The 19,291-nt window shown below is 40.8% G+C and overlaps 1 protein-coding gene across 1 annotated transcript in view; it reads right to left on the reverse strand.

The window, feature by feature from the left end:
• Positions 1-19,291, reverse strand: part of LOC119732821 (mucin-4-like) — a 71,004-nt gene that overhangs the window by 19,988 nt on the left and 31,725 nt on the right. The window contains exons 7-24 of the mRNA XM_038206427.1: positions 18,211-18,390; positions 13,864-14,001; positions 12,708-13,161; positions 10,918-11,028; positions 10,158-10,378; positions 9,731-9,809; positions 8,532-8,696; positions 7,688-7,804; positions 6,540-6,800; positions 5,899-6,051; positions 5,522-5,706; positions 4,013-4,193; positions 3,291-3,437; positions 2,702-2,824; positions 1,822-1,941; positions 1,277-1,522; positions 719-835; positions 47-172 (exon numbers count right to left, since the gene is read on the reverse strand). Coding sequence (XP_038062355.1) covers positions 47-172; positions 719-835; positions 1,277-1,522; positions 1,822-1,941; positions 2,702-2,824; positions 3,291-3,437; positions 4,013-4,193; positions 5,522-5,706; positions 5,899-6,051; positions 6,540-6,800; positions 7,688-7,804; positions 8,532-8,696; positions 9,731-9,809; positions 10,158-10,378; positions 10,918-11,028; positions 12,708-13,161; positions 13,864-14,001; positions 18,211-18,390 — 3,124 coding nt within the window. The remainder of the gene's footprint in view (positions 1-46; positions 173-718; positions 836-1,276; positions 1,523-1,821; positions 1,942-2,701; positions 2,825-3,290; positions 3,438-4,012; positions 4,194-5,521; positions 5,707-5,898; positions 6,052-6,539; positions 6,801-7,687; positions 7,805-8,531; positions 8,697-9,730; positions 9,810-10,157; positions 10,379-10,917; positions 11,029-12,707; positions 13,162-13,863; positions 14,002-18,210; positions 18,391-19,291) is intronic.

The following is a 19,291-nucleotide window of genomic DNA, read 5'->3' on the forward strand; positions in this document are numbered from 1 at the left end:
TATAGCTGTAATGTACCCGAAGGCCCTGTGATGTATTCATTCTCACCTTCACACACCATTGGATCAGACGCGTTTTGGTAACCACGGTAACAAAGGCACCTCTCTATATCTGCACCATTCACGTAACAGTCTCCATTCACACATATAGAATTCTCAGAACAGTTGGTATTAGCTGTGAGGAAAAAGCAACAAGAAAAAAATGAGAGAAAATCACGCCTATAAAGGTCAAAGGATGTGTGTGTGGACGTACCTCACATACACCCCCAGGACATACGGACAGATGGAGAACAGATTCTTTGTTTTCTTTGGGAGTTAATCTTTTGTTGAAAACAGTTCTCAATCATGAGTTAGTGTGCTTTATGGGAGAGTGTATGGGGACAGAGCGAAAGACAATGCCTTGTCTTCGAGAGTTAAAGTACAGCTGTTTGGGCGTGTTTATGGTGTAAATCGAGGACACACATGTGAAACATCAACTTGAGGACGTCCTCGATTAGAAAACGTGTTCAAAACCAATGGGAGCTGTTGCAAAAAAGTATAAACAAGAGATCGACGATGAGGAATAGTAGCAAATCCTCAATTTACATCATAAACAAAATTGACTGTGTGTCTGTGTGTTCACAAGTTGATTATTCACAAGATGATAATTGATGCGAATTATCCCCATAAAGAAATGTGCACAAAGTGATTTCCTTACAGTTACTCTATGCAACGGACTTACCAACACAACTGCCATCAAGCAGTGTAAATGCTTCATGGCACACACACTCAAAGGATCCTATAGTGTTTCTGCAGTTTTGAAGGCAGTTGTCAATCTCCAAATCACACTCATCAATGTCTGCCATCGAAAAGAATAAGTAAAAACAATACACTTGACCTGTGTTTCTTCCACTCAACATCTACTGTCCAAGGTTCAAATCGAACTAGGTGTGTCAAAGTGTCACTTGCAATCCACCATAACATTCCTAATAAAACCAGCATTGCATCAGTATGTGATGCTGCCGGTGCAAACCAGATCAGACTAGTTCAGACTAGATTAAACCAAGACTTGACTCACCTTGGCAATCCACTATACCGTTCCAAATATTGCATCAGAATGTGATGCTTCCGGTGAAAACCAGAATAGACTAAAGTTCAGACTAAACCAAATTAAGACTTGACTCACCTTGGTAATCGGTACCATTCCCATTAAAGCCAGCATTGCATCAGCATGTGATGCTGCCGGTGCAAACCAGAAAAGACTAAAGTTCAGACTAAACCAAACCAAGACTTGACTTACCTTGGCAATCGGTACCATTCCCATTAAAGCCAGCATTGCATCGGCAATTGAAGCTGCCGGGGATATCGGTGCAAGTAGCGTTCTCATGACAGACTGGTGTCGACCCCTCACATTCATTTACATTGGTACAGTTACGGCCGTCACCAGACAATCCCTCATTACAGGTGCAGGTATAGGAACCCTCGGTGTTATCACACATTGCTTGGATGTTGCATTCATCAGTGTTCCTGCTACACTCATTCACATCTAAGAAAGTAAGAACAATCATTTGAACATAGCACAAAGAAATTGATAGGAATGGTGTTTGAACCTGCGACCTTCGGATTGCCGTTCCGGTGCTCTACCAATTGAACTATTCAGAGTCATTTTGGCAGGTAAGGATTTTGTCAGTTTTTTTATTGAAGGGATGTTGAACAAAATACGAACAAGTATGATAGCTAGGCAAATAGGAACATTTACCATTAGTGAGGGGCAAAACATTAAATCAAGATCCGGGAATCAACACCAAGTCAATTCGAAATTCCATCCAAACACAACCTATTTACCTGTACATGTGAAGCCACTGCCTTCATAGCCTTGGCGACACTGACATCTATATGAACCAATCGTGTTTGCACATTCAGCACCGTTGTCACAGTCATTTGTTCCAATGCATTCATTGATATCTGCAATTGTGACAAAATATCCTCAAAATGAAGCTAATGTGCACAGATTTAAATTAGCACACTTTCTAACAATAAACTTTGGAGAATTAAGTTTGTTAACGTGCAGGAAACGTTGAAGAATACCTAAACCCCAGACCAAAACAGGCATTTTTACTGAGACAGTGCCAATGACAGTGACAGTGCCAATGAATTTTGAAACACTTCAGACTATCAAACTTGTTTTAAAGCTTGATTCTTGAATGACACCTACAAAAATGTTTGTTGATGTTGATTCAGTCAACTCTCACTAATTAGTAACTTGTGGGATGAAAGCTTAAAGAGGAAAACAAAAATAAATTATTTTGCGCACAAATGACCCACCCTGCGAGAACCAGGCAGCCAATGATTCCAGTTTTGTAAAGAAATAAATCAATGACTAAACATCTGTGCATTTTTTTACAATGTCTCATTCAAAAGGGAATACATTTTTGATATGAAAAAAAAATTATCTAGCGCACAAATAAACCCGTCTAGCGACATCTAAATGATTGTCTGACAGCCAATATTTTGATTTTTGTTGAAAAATATTTCAATAACTGAACATCTGTGCATTTTTTGGTACAATGCCTCGTTCAAAAGTGAACAATTTTTTTATCTCTGGGAAAAAAGCAAGTGAAAAATCAAAACTATTTCCTTTTGGTGAAACTTGTAAAATTGCACAGGAAACACATCTTTTAATAAAAGGGGTGAAAAATTAAAATGTATTTTTATTTTGACCAACCTTGACAAGATGTGCCATCTCCGTTGAAGCCTGTATTACAACTGCATTCATAGCTACCTTGGGTGTTGTTACAGGTCGCATCGTCTGCACAGTCGTCAGTCTGTGAGTCACATTCATTGATATCTAAAGGAAACCAAACCCAACCCAATCATTACTGAATGACTTCATCCTACTGATGGAATTACAGACTTGTGAGTTAACTACAGTCATGTGACTTGAACGTTATCTTGTTGTGGACTGCTTCATAGTTTATTCCAATGATTACATTTTTCTAACCAACGTGTCATCCTATTTTACGGGATACAAGAGATTTTGATTAGATTAAGGTACGAATTAAGACGTTTTGGCGAATGCAAGGCCAAGATGACTCAAGACGTTACTTTGGCATATCATGCAAAATGGTTCATGCAGTCAGTTCATACTTGCCTACAATCCTGTGTGTGTCTGATGTACAAACTCATCCTGTCTCATTTCCGTATAAGCAAAAGTCAATCATGCAATAAGACATAAAGGCATGTGCTTGGAATACTACTGAAGTGAACCTATCAACAGCAAGTCTCAACGATCAACCGACTCAAGTATCACCTACCGATGCAGCGTTTGCCGTCAACAAACAAGGAATAGCCAGAGTTGCAGCTGCAGTTGAAGCTAGCCAGGGTGTTGACACAATTTTGATCACATCCACGTCCGTTATTACTGGCTGGCTCATCTCTGTACACAACACACTCATCAATATCTGTATAGAAAGGCAATACAGCTACATTGCGTAATATTTGAAGCAATTTCCAAACCACTGACAAAATCACGTCTTATAAAGACTGCCCAAAAATATCAACCTTCTAAATATTTTTCTTAATATGGTCATTTCAGAATTATAAGGCTATGGCTTGCAATTACATATGCGCCTATGGAGTAGCTGCAGCCACATCCCATAGACATGTGTGTTACTACAATCAGTAGCCAAGTTATTTAGACGTGGCTGATTAATGACATTTGTTTGAGGGGTTCAAACATATATACTTTGCAATGAAAACAAAATTGGAGATTTTAGCTATTTAACGTGTATTCATCCCTACCACTTTAGTTCTATACTTCTCCTAAATAGACGACTAGCTTAATATGCAAGTGTAAACAGAAGACCCGAGCTCACAGCTAAAGTGTATATGTGCCACAAGACTGCAACACACTGTGAGACAGTGTGGGGAGGTAAACGTGCAGTTACGTATCCACATTTGTGGGGGGGGGGGGAGTCCATATAAACATGCTCAGATGAAGTTCTTGCAGAGAAAGATCAAGAAATCCTCAGCATACCAATGCAGGACTTGCCGTCTCCCTCCGTTCCTTCTGGACAAGATCCGCAGGTGAAGTTTAAAGATGGTGGGTCATCATCAAAACACGCCACTCCTAAGAAGCAGGGGTTGTCTTGACAGGCGTCATAGTTCATCTCACAGAAGTCACCTGACCAGCCAGGTGTGCAGTTACATAACACAACCTGGAAATTAAGACCAGAATGTTATTCATTCACCACATGCAGGTATCTTGTGTGGGTGCTAGGGGTGTGCATTGACAGGAAGTAGTACGGGAACAGGGTACCCGATTGAAAACCCATTTCAAAAATTCAAATCTCGGAAGTTGCTGTTGAGTTTATGAAGGTCCATATGATAATATAACCACAGCAGTGCATCAATGCACTGCAACTTTCGTGAGCATCTTACAAGGGCGGATCTAGAACACGATTTTTTTTGGGGGGGCCAAAAAAAAATTTGGTCCCCCAAAAAGTGGGTCCAAAAAAATTACGGCTTGGGGTTCGGGGCCCGCTTAAGGGCCCCGAAAAAAATTTGGATTCTAGATGCTCTGTGGTGCGATCTGAGGCAATTTCTGATCACTTTAACCAATGTTTTTTAGGAAAAGATGGTGGTGTACTCATTGCCTGCCTTTATTGCGACGTCACATAAAAAAAAAAAAAAAATGCTTTCGTTTTTTTTTTGGGGGGGGGGCATGGCCCCCTTTGGCCCCCCCCCCCCGGATCCGCCCTTGGCATCTTAAACGTAAAATATGCTTTGTTTGTTATGTAGCCTGGCTATGTCTGAGAAGTTACTAAGTTATTTGTGAAGTTGCTTTTGGGTACCCGATCCCATAATCTGGAACCGATTCCTGACATTAATGGTCGGGTTCTGCCGTTCTGGTACTCAGGTACGGTACCCGGTACCCATGCACAGCCCTGGTGGATGCATGCTTTTTCCAATGTTTTAAACTCAACAAAGGTGGCAAAGAAATCAAAAATGTCATAATTATTTTCATGAAAAAGGGAACATAAGAAAGATGAAATGATTTGAATTTGTTTTTAATTAATCAGAGATTTAAAATTGTTCAGCTCTAAATCTGGGTGTTAATTGGTGGGGGGAGGGGGGCAGGCCCCCTTCACTTTTCAAAGTGGGGTAATATCATATTGTTTGTCAGAATAGCTGATTCAATAACTCACAACTCGAAAATGATGTTTAAAAGATGATATTTTGCTCCCCCCCCCAAAAAAAAAAAGGTTTTAATGGTCAGAAATTGCCTCAGATCGCACCACAGAGCATCTTATCAAAAATTTATCGGGCTCCTGGAGCGGGCCCCGAACCTCATGTTATATTACGGCTTCGCGCTTCCCGCTTGCATTAGTGCTGATCAAGGTATGCCCCGCCCCCACTTTTGAGAAGTGACTGTGTGTGCAAACATGAGGTAACCCTCAAAGATTTTGTGTAGCTTTTAAACACTGCTGCATTAAACATTAATGTGCACGTTACTGCGGTTATATACCACAGTGACAATCCTTACCCCAAAGCGGCCATCTGTGATGACGTTAGTACCCTCCACATACTCATCATACAGGCATGTACCAGCATTCTTACAGTCACAGAGTTTGACAATCGGTTCCAATGTTGCATTCGCTTTCCCATCAGTCACCAGGAAGCCGAGGGTGACCTTTGACCTATCAGCTGGTGTCCATGTGAACTGGCCTCCTGTAGTTAACAGCAAACAATGTTGGTGTCAAAAAGGACGTCTTAATGTAGGGTTAAGGCAATATATTTGTATTCACATTCGTTTATAAGGATCCTGACATTAGCGAGCACCATACACTGACTCCAACCTACTTTCAGGACAATTCCCTAACTGTTGCAGAGCCGGAAAGTGGTGTTTAAGGTAACACTAACCTGGCGATGAAACAGTCGCCCCTGGAATCACCTCCAGTAACTCATATGATATGTCATCTCCATCAGGATCAACGGCTTGTATCTGCAGTATGAAGGGTTGTCCAACAACTACCTCAACTGTCTCGACCAGTGTGACATTGGGCGGGAAATTGGCTGGAAAATATACAATCATCTTTAAATGATGGAAAGGTAGATATTTGGGGAATTATTAATTAGAACAAATTGGGAGCAGTGTTTGAATGATTACGCGAACATCGGTGGGGGTGGGGGTTCAAAGAATCTTTACCCCCATCCGGCATGACTCCCCCCCCCCCCCCGAAAAAAGAAGAAAAAACTTAGGCTTGTACCATTCACTGGACATCCAGTACCAACCTCCCTGTCCGCTCTTGCAATTTGTCAGCTGGATATTTCAAGTTTTTGTTCGGCTTAAAACTGACCAACCCCATCCCTGTGCCCCCCACCCATTTTTTTTTATTTCAACACCTCTGAAAAAAAGAAAGAATTAAGAATGGATAAACATGTAATTTGCTTGCAGCTGTTGTCATTGAGTTTTATTCAGTTTTCTCCAAAATGGCTTGCAATAAAAACGGCTACATTTTACGTACATTTCCAACATCAAGCCCAATCAGAACATGACTTACTTGCTGCCATCATGTCAATAGTATTCTGCTCACTGAGCTGCATAGATGCCACACCGATATCCGTACTACCCGTTGCCAAGGCATCATACAAACACACTTTGTTACTTCCGCAGGCATCTTGAGCGGCTTGGAGCTTTGCTGGATCGGCTTCACTCGTGAGATTGTCCAGGAACTTTGGTGTGAAACTGGGATCGTTCATATTAGAAAAACTCTCACCCGGCGGAACGTAGTAGAAGAGGGAATCACTCTCTGAGATGGCCCCTGCATGAGGTCAAAGGTCATACATCAATAAGAATAACGCACGTGCCTATGGAAGCGGCTGCAGCCACTTCCCTTAGACCCGTGTGTTATACCTAGCCGTAGCTAAGTAATTCGGACACGGGTTTATAGGCTACGGCTAATATGGAACTACATCTGCATCTCTGTCCATTGGAACTATGTAGGAACAAGCTTTGGCTCCAGATTAGCCCTTATCATACAGTCTTTTAAACTTGGGTTTTGCATTTCACCAACATGATTTCAGAAGTACTGCATGCTAATGCTTTTAGAGAGCCCAAGAAAAATATTGTTACGATTTTACTCAGGTGGTAATGTATCCCATGGAAATCAAATGTACTGCAACTCTACCACCAAGCTTGCCAAACTGCCGGCTATGGTTCAAATTTAAACTTCATGAAACTTCACACCATTGATCATATTTAATGACTTATATGGGCTTTGTGCAAGAACAAGAGAAGGCCTTTATGAGCACTTTTGAAAGCTCCGTGGATGGGGCACAACGCGTACGTGTGTGTACTGACTCGCGCGTGTATGGCACAAAATGTGCAACACTAATTTTATTCTGACTTATATGCACAAAGCAACAGTGTCTTCGTGTGAACATCAGGCGTTGTCAGCAATGCATTTGAATGTCTCTCCCAAATGGTCTCTCCCCAAACTCTCCCTTTCTTACCAAGGAGGGGGTACTTGTGCATGGAGCCCATATTACTATAGCAAATCTGCTTGATGGTTTATAGAAGCTTTCCTCTGGTGTGCGTTTGTTCAAAAGATACGTAAGGGTAGACCTTTTGCTCATTCAATGTAACTGAATTATATAGTTGCCCCCAAAACCTACAAAATGACTGGTGAATAAGGGTGTATTGACTTACACGTTTGACCAAATGCAAAGAAGTCTTGTTCAGACTGTTCTCCATTTGGACCAGTTACTGTCTGTTGGGTGTTATCACGTCTCAGAGCATCGTTACCTTTGTCCCCATCCCATACACCTGCACATAATGCATGCAAATACTCCCTGACAATTACACTAGTTCAAGTGGTTAACGATTATTGCTGAAATCATGTGATTAGTTTCAGCAGCTGGCACTGTGGTAAATTCAGCACTGTAGTTTGTCTATCATGAGTGTTCACGTCTCCTTGCCCCACTGTGCCAGGTTATGTTGCACCTTGAGGTTATAAAACAACATCAAGCATTGGCAGAGATCGAAATGAGGATTTTTGGATATTAGGAAAGAGAATAAAATACTCCTTAAAATACCCTTTGTTGCACTTCAATTGGACATTTCGTCGTAAAGTATTAAGTTTCCATTGATCGATGTGAAAAGGTGAAATGCTGAGAAAAAAGTTCTTTAAAATTGCAAGTTTTGTAGTCATGAAAATGAAAAGATATTATTTCCTTTTAAAAAAGTGTAGATCATATCAAAGATTAAAAATATCACTAAATCTGAAATCACCAAAAAAAAACCAAAAATCACCCCCATTTTGTTTTGTTTAATTTTTTTCTCCACTACAGCCTGTGCCTAGTTCTGTCTCATTTTGCCAGAACGCCTCATATATTATAATGTGTATAATCATAAAGAAATACATTAATTTTAAGATGCATTACTAAGCTACAGTGCACACAAAGATCTCAAATGATATAAAATCTACACAGGGCATAAAATGAAAGTTTGCAATTTGACATCAAATTAGCAATGCCACAAATGCTTTGCTTACCCAGTAATCCCTTGGTTTTGTTCATGTAGTCTTCACTCAGTTGTGTGGTGATGTCAGCAAAGCTGTTACTGACTCCAACAGAGAACTGAATATCTGCCTGGTAGACTGCGATGATTTTGATTGGATCCTCCTCTCTTAGTACGGTGAAATTGCCAATAAGTAATCCTGAAATCATCAGATTTAAATACTCATCAAACAATAAGCCTCTGTACTGATGGCATCACGTCATTGCCACAGTACAGTATGTTTTAATGGATTTGTCAAGTGTAATAGTGTAATACAATGTAATACACTTGCTGATGGGTACTTTAAGGGGTCTAAAAATGAGCAGCATGCATATGTAATGATGTTATTAATTCACATGGGCATTCGCTAGGATCACATGTGCATGTATCAATTGTTCTCTGTGTCCATGTACAGCATATAGGTACCGCCAATAATGACTCCACAATGAAAATACCAATTTTTCTTATTCTATTCATAAAAAAAACTTGTACGCGAGTTTTGTTGATGTCTCCTAACGCGGCGCAGCCCCATCGTGGAGCACTTTGGGTTTTTTTTCACCTCTGGCCCCTTGCCAGAGCAAAAGATTTACCTAAAATTTCACAGTGAGTGAAATTTCATCAATCTCTTTAATCATTCCCATTCATAAATCTTGAGCTTACCTACTCGTTACAAAGTTAGCGGAAAATGTATTTTGGCCTGATTTCCTGAGTTATTTCGAAGTGCACAATAAACCCTCTAAAATTGCGCCCAAAAAGGAAAAAAAAAAAATTTCTGACAAACTTCTAATAGGGTATGTGATAATATAGAGATAAAAATGATTTATCAGAATTGTTAAGCTTTAAAGACATTCTTAAATGATAACTTGGGATTTTCTGAGACTTGTTCAAGTGCGCCATATTAGGGAATACTTAGCTGATTTTGTGCCCAACTTCCGGACACCACCGTTTTTGAATTGCGGACTAAATTTCATGACACTGAAATTGTTCACAAAGGTTCAACGCGAGCATTATTAAGGTAACGAACTAATATTTCACTGAATGAGTTTGATCTTTGCCAACAAAGAAGTTTGGCAACACTTTGCATGAGGAAAGTTGGGAGAACTGTTGAAGCGCGCCACGTTAGGGAACACCACTATTAATGTGTACATGTAGGAATTCTTAAACCACTGTCCGTGGTATGTAACCAGTTCTCACCATCAGCTGTGGGTGTGACACTCGCACCGTTAACTTTGGTTTCCAAATCGGTTCCGTCACTGTTTAGTTTGATCTCAATCTGAAACAAATACAAACAAGATTTTAACGCCAGAGTCCATCACAAGTCCATCACAGGTTAAGTCTCAAGCTATTCAAATGAGATTCTAATGACAAAGCCATTCCTTTGTTGTTGTTTATCCCTTTACTTGTTACAGGACGACCATGATTTACTTGTGACCTGACTTGTGATGAACAAATTATTGACAAATAAAAAAGGAAACTATAAAAACAATCTGCCTTAATAAACTCACATACACCAGAACACCAAATCATGCATGGGATCACACACAAGAAACATCAAGATCGAAAACTGATTTGCAAATAGTAAGTCCTTTCTACAACATCTTGCAGATAAAAAGGAGCTCACCCTTGCATCACCGACGTATTCAGCAGCGAATCCAGCAAAGAATGTTGCTTCAGAGAGTTGCTGGGTTTCAGAGTTCAACGCTCGCTGTGTCCTGCCTTGTAGTTCAAACTGTCTCTGTCCATCGTCATCATCAATGAGAGCCATAGTGTATTCACCCAGACCATTGAAGGTGTAGTCCAAACCATCCAGTGTCCTCATGTGTGGGTCGCCAAAGTTCCAGCCTACAATTTGGTGAAGAATTATCAGTTACAGCATTTCTGCAAAAAAATTCATGTTTTGCATGGCACCAATCATTGTTTTGTGATTTTACTTAACAAATATAGTTTCTTTAATAGAAATACATTTTTCCTTAGTAACTCCATGAAATTGGGTAACTGAATTATTCTACAAAGTCAGTCATCTTTGGATCTGCCGGTGGGCCCCGTGCGCAAGTACCCCGTCTGCCACCGGAAAGAAGGGGGGAGTTTGGGGAGACCATCGGGAGAGACTTTGACATCGCCGACGACACCCAACGTCGAGTCCGAATCTCGAGTCACAAGCTCTCAATGGTGTTAAAAAACAACACCTATTGCCTCTCGGAGCCCAATGTCAGTGACTTGTCGGTAAGCCATTTACGAAATAATTGACAGGGGAATGATAGATGTATTTCAAATAAGCAGTCACGCTCAGGCTATTAAAACCTCCTTAGTGATGTCTGATTTGGCTACTCTTCACATTTGCACTGTTGTTAAAAAAAACCCCAGACAACTAGATGACTTACCCCGCCTAGGCGGGCGATATCTCCGACAGCTCTGAATTGGTCTCCATCGTCTGTACAGACGACACAATGAAGACTGCTCACAGCAGTAATAGCGCACCAAGACTCCTTGATCTGTCAAGTTTCAATCATACAACTGTTTGTGATCACTGTATAACTTGCAATCAGAGATTGTAATTTTTACTAAACGTTTGCTTTATATTTTTTTGGTTCAATAATCAGCCTGTGAAGTGTCGTGGGAACCAAATGTAGTAACAATGCTGAGGTTGAGGTACTGCTCATAACGGGTCCAATTTATAATTCGATTAACAAGTCCAGATGCAAGTAACAGGGAATCAACTGTAACAAATAAATGCCTTTGCCACAGCTATTGGTTCTAATCAGAAGAACAGATTATGCTGACATTTGGAGCATTTGGAACCGTTTTTCTTAAGCGGATTGTAGACTTTCTGAAACCTCAATATATTTCCCCCAAAAAAACTACCTGTCTAAATATTTTTGAAATACCAACCACGAAGTAAATTTAGAAAATGTTTAATTACGCAGATACTCCTAATCCTTGGCATAAACCCTATGAGTTTTGTTTAATTTCCCTCACACCTCATTGCACAATAGTAAGTTGATCACATGTTTGGGCACTGTGACTAAGTTCCCTACCTTAATCATTGTCAGTGCTTCATGTAAAAAAAAAAAGGGGGGCTGCGGTTCGGAAATTGAGATCATTTGCCCTTGAGCATGAAACTGATGTCTTGCCATGTTATGACCAATGGACCAATGGACCATTGTGCAGTGAGGCGTGGGGTACATAAAACTCATACAGGTTTAGGCCAAGGATTAGAAGTATCTGCACAATGAACACATTTTCCAAATTTACTTTGTGATTTTGCTTTTAATACTTCAAAAATATGTTGACAGACACATTTTTTAGGGACACATACAGTGTAGAGTTTATTGATGATAGTCTGAGATGTAGAAGACAAATTGGCTCATCATTGATGAGTTCCTTGAATCAATTGAACATGACCTACCAAACCAACTGTTAAATCGACTGGTTGAGAAGAACAAAGGACTTAATTGAAATGGTTCCATGATTGAAGCAACTCCGGCACTCAGTACACCCCTGAGAAAATCACATCTGGGAATGTTATAGCAACATTGTGGGCCGGGTAACCATGGCAACTGCAAACGCCGGACGTAGCAAATGGTATCTGAAGTAAAACAAGTAGAGAAAAATAGATATCGAGCATCCTATATAAAAATAACACACGGATACCGTAAGTGGAAGAATGAAAATAAAGCACTATAGCAATCAAAATACTTGCTTAGCAATGCAGCCATACTATTTCATGTCTTTAATAAGGGAATAAATATGTACTTAGTCGGTTTTAAACAAGTATGTTTGAAAACCAGCTTGGGGCCTGGACACCGATTATGGCCAAAGCCGAAGGCGAAGTAAATTATCGGTGACCAGGCCACAAGCCAGTTTTTAAACCTTCTTGTTTATAACCGGACTCACTGGTAGTATTGCGCATGCCTTAGTGAGGACTGTGAAGGTTCAACCAATAAAAGGGTAGAAGGGACCTAATTTTATAGTCCAAATTCCATGTGACACAGGAAAAGTGTTTAAAACTAGCCAGTCGGTGTTTTATCAACAGCTCAAAACCACCCCCCTGCCAGGCTCTTGACCAAAAGGAATAGTAAACCATTTCACGTTTTTACGAATAAGTTCAATGCTATAAAGAAATTTGATAATTGGATATTTTTTTCAAATAAAGACGTCACATTTTGCTCACCGAATCGTAGCGAAAACTGTGTGGGCAGTACGTAGGAATATGGAATAGGTACCCATCTCCTGTCCCGACGAGCACTCTGCAGACTGCATGGACAGGTGTTGGCAACCCTCACAGGATACAAATACAGGAAAAAGATATAGCTACTTCTCTGTCGATAATACCAATTATAGCAGAAGAGACGAGGATTGATAAAGTTGGCTTGGAGTGTATCCAGCTGGTAAACCCAACGTCCTATCATTCCAGAATTGCCTACGACGCTACCAGGGCGGAACACGGATCTACCCAGTAAGTCCACATAAACCTTCCGTCCAAACCGCCCACAGGTGAAACCCTGGATGACGTAATGGTTATATAAGTAGACTGGGTCCCAATTCATGCCGCATGGATCGTAGTTAAAGATAACATAACTATGTTCTCCGTTTGTCAATAGTATAGCTTGGAAGGTGTTGGTCTCCTGGAAAAAAACCACAATATTGAAAACATCAGTAAGCCAATATTGTCAAATATATATTGTTTAACAAGAACCATCCTTCTACAAATTGTGTACTGAACATCCGAGTACAATCTCATATTGAACCACAGTTGACCGTCAAAGTAGGAAGATTATAGATTTGCATGATATCTAAACTAGATTCAACAGTCTTCATCACTGCACACACTTACCTTTCTTCAATGAGTGGAAGAAATTTCACAACAAAAAATCCCAAGAATATTTATGAATAATTCAATGAAAATGGAACAGAAGTGGGATAAACATGTATAAACAAATGTTTCTAATTTTAACGAAACATGACTTGATGAGTCTATAGACTTATTCGGCGACAGCTATTTTCTGAGTTGGCAATACGGCGGCACCAGGCTCGCACGAGTCATGCTCAGGTAGTACGCATGCACTACGGGCCCCTTCAACCGATGGTGTTACCAAAATGCGCGCCTCGTCTCTAAGAATCTGCGTATGACGTGCGCGACAGCGTGGCACCACCTCAAAAATGGCTTTTTATTTTGTTCGCCGCATGACACTATAGTAAAAACTGTCTCTCCAATTATCTTTGGCAAGTGCTATAAATCTGCATGATTGACATCACGTTTGGAGAAATACTCCTTCGTAAGGTGTACAACATCAAGATAATTGAATTATAACCATAGACATACTTACAAAAGATAATGAGACAGACTGGACATTACTCCACGTGATGACGAGGACCCAATTGGCCAAGAAGCTGCCATACTGTGCTGACACGATATTACTCAAAGTACGCAACATGGTACTATCCGTCGAAGGGTTGTCATAAAGCTAGCATAAAAACAACAGAAATAATATAGACATATTACCTACGTGATACCGACATGCAACTGACAGACAGAGTTGTAATGACTGGAGTCAGTGACTGGACTCGAGTCCCAATTTTTGGCAACTCGATGCAACTCGGTTCGTGTCGTTGCGAGCAAATGACTTGACTTAACTGGAGTCCTTCATCAGAAGACTAGACTCCAGTCACAAAATACAGTGACTCACTGCAACTCTTTGGACAGGCAACCAAAACATTGAAAGCATATTTTGCATTTGGCCACAGAATACAGTTAAAACAACAGCGCTGAGTTTGCCAACAGTTATTGGCATCATGTGACCGTAACATCCAAAATCGTAAATAGATGTAACATGGTCCATAGGATGTGATGCTGTGATTACAATTACTACTGACAAAAGTCAACAGGTGGAGGTGTCATCACAAACCATAGCAGGCAACAGACATGTACATAAGAAGGGCTGGTATAATATCAAGCTAATGATCGCATAACGTGGAGAAGGACTGTACATTGAGGAATTACTAAATTTGAGCATAATAGCAATGAATTATATGTGTAAGGCGCGATCACACGGTCGCACTGCGCTATGGTAAATTATGACGCTATCGGTCGATCGCACTGCCACGTACCAGTCGAAAACCTTTCCTTTCTAATTAACGGCAATAGTCCAGCGGATATGTGAAAAAATTGTGCACTTTTGCATAAAAGTGTGACACTTGGCACAGATGTTTATATTCATTTGAGAAAATGTTTTAGATGTGGAGCCATCGCAAATTTACCCATTTAGGGGCGTGGCATCCATTTAAAAAAAGGGGGCGGGACTTGTCCTGCCCGCAGTGAAAACGGTTTTTCCCACTTGTTACAAAAGCAGGAAACTTCACAAAGACATAATTATATGTATATATATATATATGTTTATATTAAAAGAAAGGGGGGGGGTAATTATTATGCCAACTTTGGAAAACATTGTGCCCATATTTCATGAACGAATACAACGTCCCACAAACGTTTATATTCATGAGAAAAAAAATTCCAGATGTGGAGCGACCTCGAACACACCCTTTTAGGGCGTGGCAACCATATAAGAAAAAAAGGCGGGGTTTTTATTATGCCCACCCTGGAAATATTGTTCCCACATTCATAGAGTAATGGAACTTTCCACAGACATTGACATTCATGAGAAAACAATTCCAGATGTGGAGCCATCGCGAAACACGAGTTTAGGGGCGTGGCAGCCATATTGAAAAAAAAGGGGCGGGGTTCTCATTATGCCCAACATTGGAAAAATGTGCCCACATCTCATAAACGAATGAAGCTTATTCCCATAGACATAAATACTCACGAGAACAAAATGCGTGGAAGCCATAATAAAATGGGGGTGGGGGGGGTGGGGTAGTCATGATGCCCCTATAAAAGAAAGTTGTGCCTACCTTTCATAAATGGATTAAATTCCATTCGGACAATATATTCATAAAAATCCTTTTTTTTAATGTGAAGCCATCACAAAACTCCCCTTTTAGAGGCGCGGCAACCATTTTAAAAATAGGGGGGTACTCAATATGCACACCGTGGACAATTTTGTCTGCGTTTCGTGTTGGAGTAGGGCCGCCTTTATAGTTGGAAGTTACTATTGGCAAACCCTTTGTTTTCTTTCACTATGCATTCTTGCCTCATCTATATTAACCCAGTTACTTGCTCTTTCGTCTGTAGAATTATTGTTAACCTTTCAACTGCAGCAATTTCTGAATTGGGGTATAAACTGGGGTACCTCAGTTAGTCTTGGAAAGACTAGTGTTACTTCTTCAAATACATTGTTTCCCCTGCCTTTTTTTCTGACAGACCAAAAGGCATATGCAGTGTCGCACCTGTATAAAGTATACAATTTTTTAATGGATTTGGTCGGGGTAAAAAAAAACACTCATCAGAGCTTGATATATCATTTTTAAGAGAACAGAGGGGGTTGTGTGGTGGGGGTACACGGATTCATTGAATGTGAAGTCATAGTGGCTAGTCTACTAGCCTTTGTGAGGCGAGTACATCGTGTTGTTACCCAATCTGCTGTAAATGCGGTGCAACGGGTAGGGGGTAGGGGGATTTTACACTCCCCCCCCCCCTAAAAAAAGGTTTCCATGGCCTTTCAATGTTAAATGTTAGAGTTTAGGGCTGCCGTTCTGTGTATTTGTAATTATGAAATCACTCTGGAGTTTAGATGTGCATGATAATGGTGCAAGTACACACATTGAACCCTATAACTGGGGTTAGCCTACCGGTACTTACCCATGCTCTTTGGTGTAAGTCATTGTATTACCAAATAATATAGGTTATGGGCCAATCAACATTATTAGAAATCAACAACAAAATATAAAAATTGCAAATGTGGGCACAGCGAGTAGGCCCCTCGCACCTCTAAAAGGATGAGTTTGCTGTGGCTCCACATATGAATTTATTTTCTTGCACCAAGTTTGTGTGAAGTTTAGTCATTTATAAAAGTCATTTTACTATGGCTGCCACGCCCCTAAAAGGGTGTGTTTACGATGGCTTTACGTGTGATTTTTTTTTCTCGTGAATATTAATGTCTGTGGGAATTAGCTTCATTCGTTTATGAGATGTGAGCACATTTTTTCCATGTTGGGCATAATGAGAACCCCGCCCCCTTTTTTTCAATATGGCTGCCACGCTCCTAAAAGGGTGTGTTCGCGATGGCTCCACATCTGGAATTGTTTTTCTCATGAATGTCAATGTCTGTGGAAAGTTCCATTTCATGAATCTGGGAACAATATTTCCAGGGTGGGCATAATGAAAACCCCCCCCCTTTTTTTGCTTATATGGTTGCCACAAGGCGCGGTTCTACAGGGGGGGGGGGGGGGGGCTACCCCCCCAAAAAAAATTAACCGGTCAACATTTCAGCACGCCTCCCTGAAAAAAATTCTGGATCCACCGTGCTAGCCCCCCAAAATATTGGTTCTAGAACCGCGCCTGGTTGCCACGCCCCTTAAAGGGTGTGTTCGAGATGGTTCCACATCTGGAATTTTTTTTCTCATGAATTTCAATGTTTGTGGAAAGTTCCATTTCTCTATGAGTGTGGGAACAATATTTCCAGGGTGGGCATAATGAAAACCCCGCCTTCTTTTTTTATATATGGTTGCCACGCCCCTAAAAGAGTGTGTTCGAGATGGCTCTACATCTGGAATTTTTTTTCTAGTGAATATAAACGTCTGTGGGACGTTTTATTCATTCATGAAATATGGGCACAATTTTTCCCAAAGTGGGCATAATAATTACCCCCCCCCCCCCTTTTCTGTTAATGGCTGCCACGCCCCCCCAAAAAAAGTACTTTTGTGGTGGCTCAAAATCTGGAAAACACTAATAATCTATATAATTATGTCTTTGTGAAGTTTCCTGCTTTTGTAACAAGTGGGAAAAAACCGTTTTCACTGCGGGCACGACAAGTCCCGCCCCCCCCCCCTTTTTTTTAAATGGATGCCACGCCCCTAAAAGGGTAAATTTGCGATGGCTCCACATCTAAAACATTTTCTCGCATGAATATAAACATCTACGGAGCCCCTAAAGGGACATCCAAAATTATTTTTTGTATCTCGTGCGCACGACATAATATCTCGTGCGCACGACATATATATGTCGTGCGCACGTGCTAATTATCTCGTGCGCACGAGATATTATGTCGTGCGCACGAGATAATTATGTCGTGCGCATGAGATATATGTCGTTCGCTCGAGATATACGTCGTGCGCACGAGATATTATGTCGTGCGCACGAGATAAAAAGATAATTTTGGATGTCCCTTTAGGGGCTCCGTAAACATCTGTGCCAAGTTTTCACGCTTTTACGCAAAAGTGCACAATTCATCGATATTTTGTCACATATCCGCTGGACTACAATGGATGATTTTCTTTTTAAAAGGTAAATCATACTATGCGACTGAACGCGCCCAATACATACGGTCCATTTTAGGACGAAAATCCATAATTTAAGTCTCTACGACAGAGTTGTGGGTTCGTCCTGAGCGGGAGACCATGTGCTGCTGCAGGTGGCCATGCAGCCTACTCCTGATCGAAACTGACTCCAACCATAGTCTTTGTCTGACATGACATAAATTCTATCGACATAATAATGGGCTAGATGTGAGCATTCAGTTGCCTTGCCCCAATTCCTAGGCTGATTTCATCTTACATACCTTCCAAAACACGTTGTTTGTGGAGTCAAATGCATCGGCTCGGACGTCTGCCCAGAATGGAGCTATCATTTTAACGTTGCCGTTGAAAGAGAAACTATAAGTACTCGGGAATGCTTGTTTGTAGATGGTACGTCTGACTCGTCGATTATTGGACAGGATAATCACACCGTTGTCAGTGAACTGATAACAAGAATAAACAAGTCAGGTGTGACATTGACATCATTAGTGTCTTCTGTAGGTTTCATATAATCCCTATGATCTCAGAATAAATACAAGATATCTATCGTTTTAGCCACTGTGACCTTGACCCTTGTCCTTTCGACCCCCAATGCGATAGGCCTATTTGGATTACCAAGAACGATCCACAAACCAAATTTGAAGTTCACATGTAAAGTATTTCTCAAGTTATCGCGCTGACAAAATTTATTTTGTTTTAGCCACTGTGGCCTTGACCCTTGACCTTTTGGCCCCAAATGCAATAGGCTTCTTAGGATTGCCAAGGACAATCCACAAACCAAATTTGAAGTTCATATGTAAATTATTTCTCTAGTTATCGCGCTGACAAAATTCCTTTTTTTTGTCACTGTGACCTTGACCCTTGACCTTTCGGCCCCAAATGCAATAGGTTTCTTAGGATTACCAAGAACAATACACAAACCAAATTTGAACTTCGTATGTTAAGTATTTCTCAAGTTATCGCGCTGACAAGATTTGTCCGGACACACACACACCCACACGCAGACTTGTTTCACATACCTAGTGTGGACTTTCCTTTCTTTTCGTGTAGTTAAGGAACACCAGTGGAAAAACTCATTTTTCTCAAACTGTGAAAACTCTTACAACCCAATTTTTTTTCAATGATTCCCTTTAGTGTTTCTCTTCATTCTGCTACAGATAAACCTAACCCAAAAATGCCTCTAAACCTGTTTTCCAGAAATGGGGAAACACTGTGTGGACGTGGGCAAGTCCACACTTCGTCGCTGCTACCTACATTATGTGGACGTCTTTTGTTCGGAAGTCCACACTGCGTATGTAAGACAAGCTCACACCGACCCACACACCCATGCACACACCCACCCAC

This window comes from Patiria miniata, unplaced genomic scaffold (assembly GCF_015706575.1).
Source record: "Patiria miniata isolate m_02_andy unplaced genomic scaffold, ASM1570657v1 HiC_scaffold_1, whole genome shotgun sequence".
NCBI lineage: Eukaryota > Metazoa > Echinodermata > Asteroidea > Valvatida > Asterinidae > Patiria > Patiria miniata.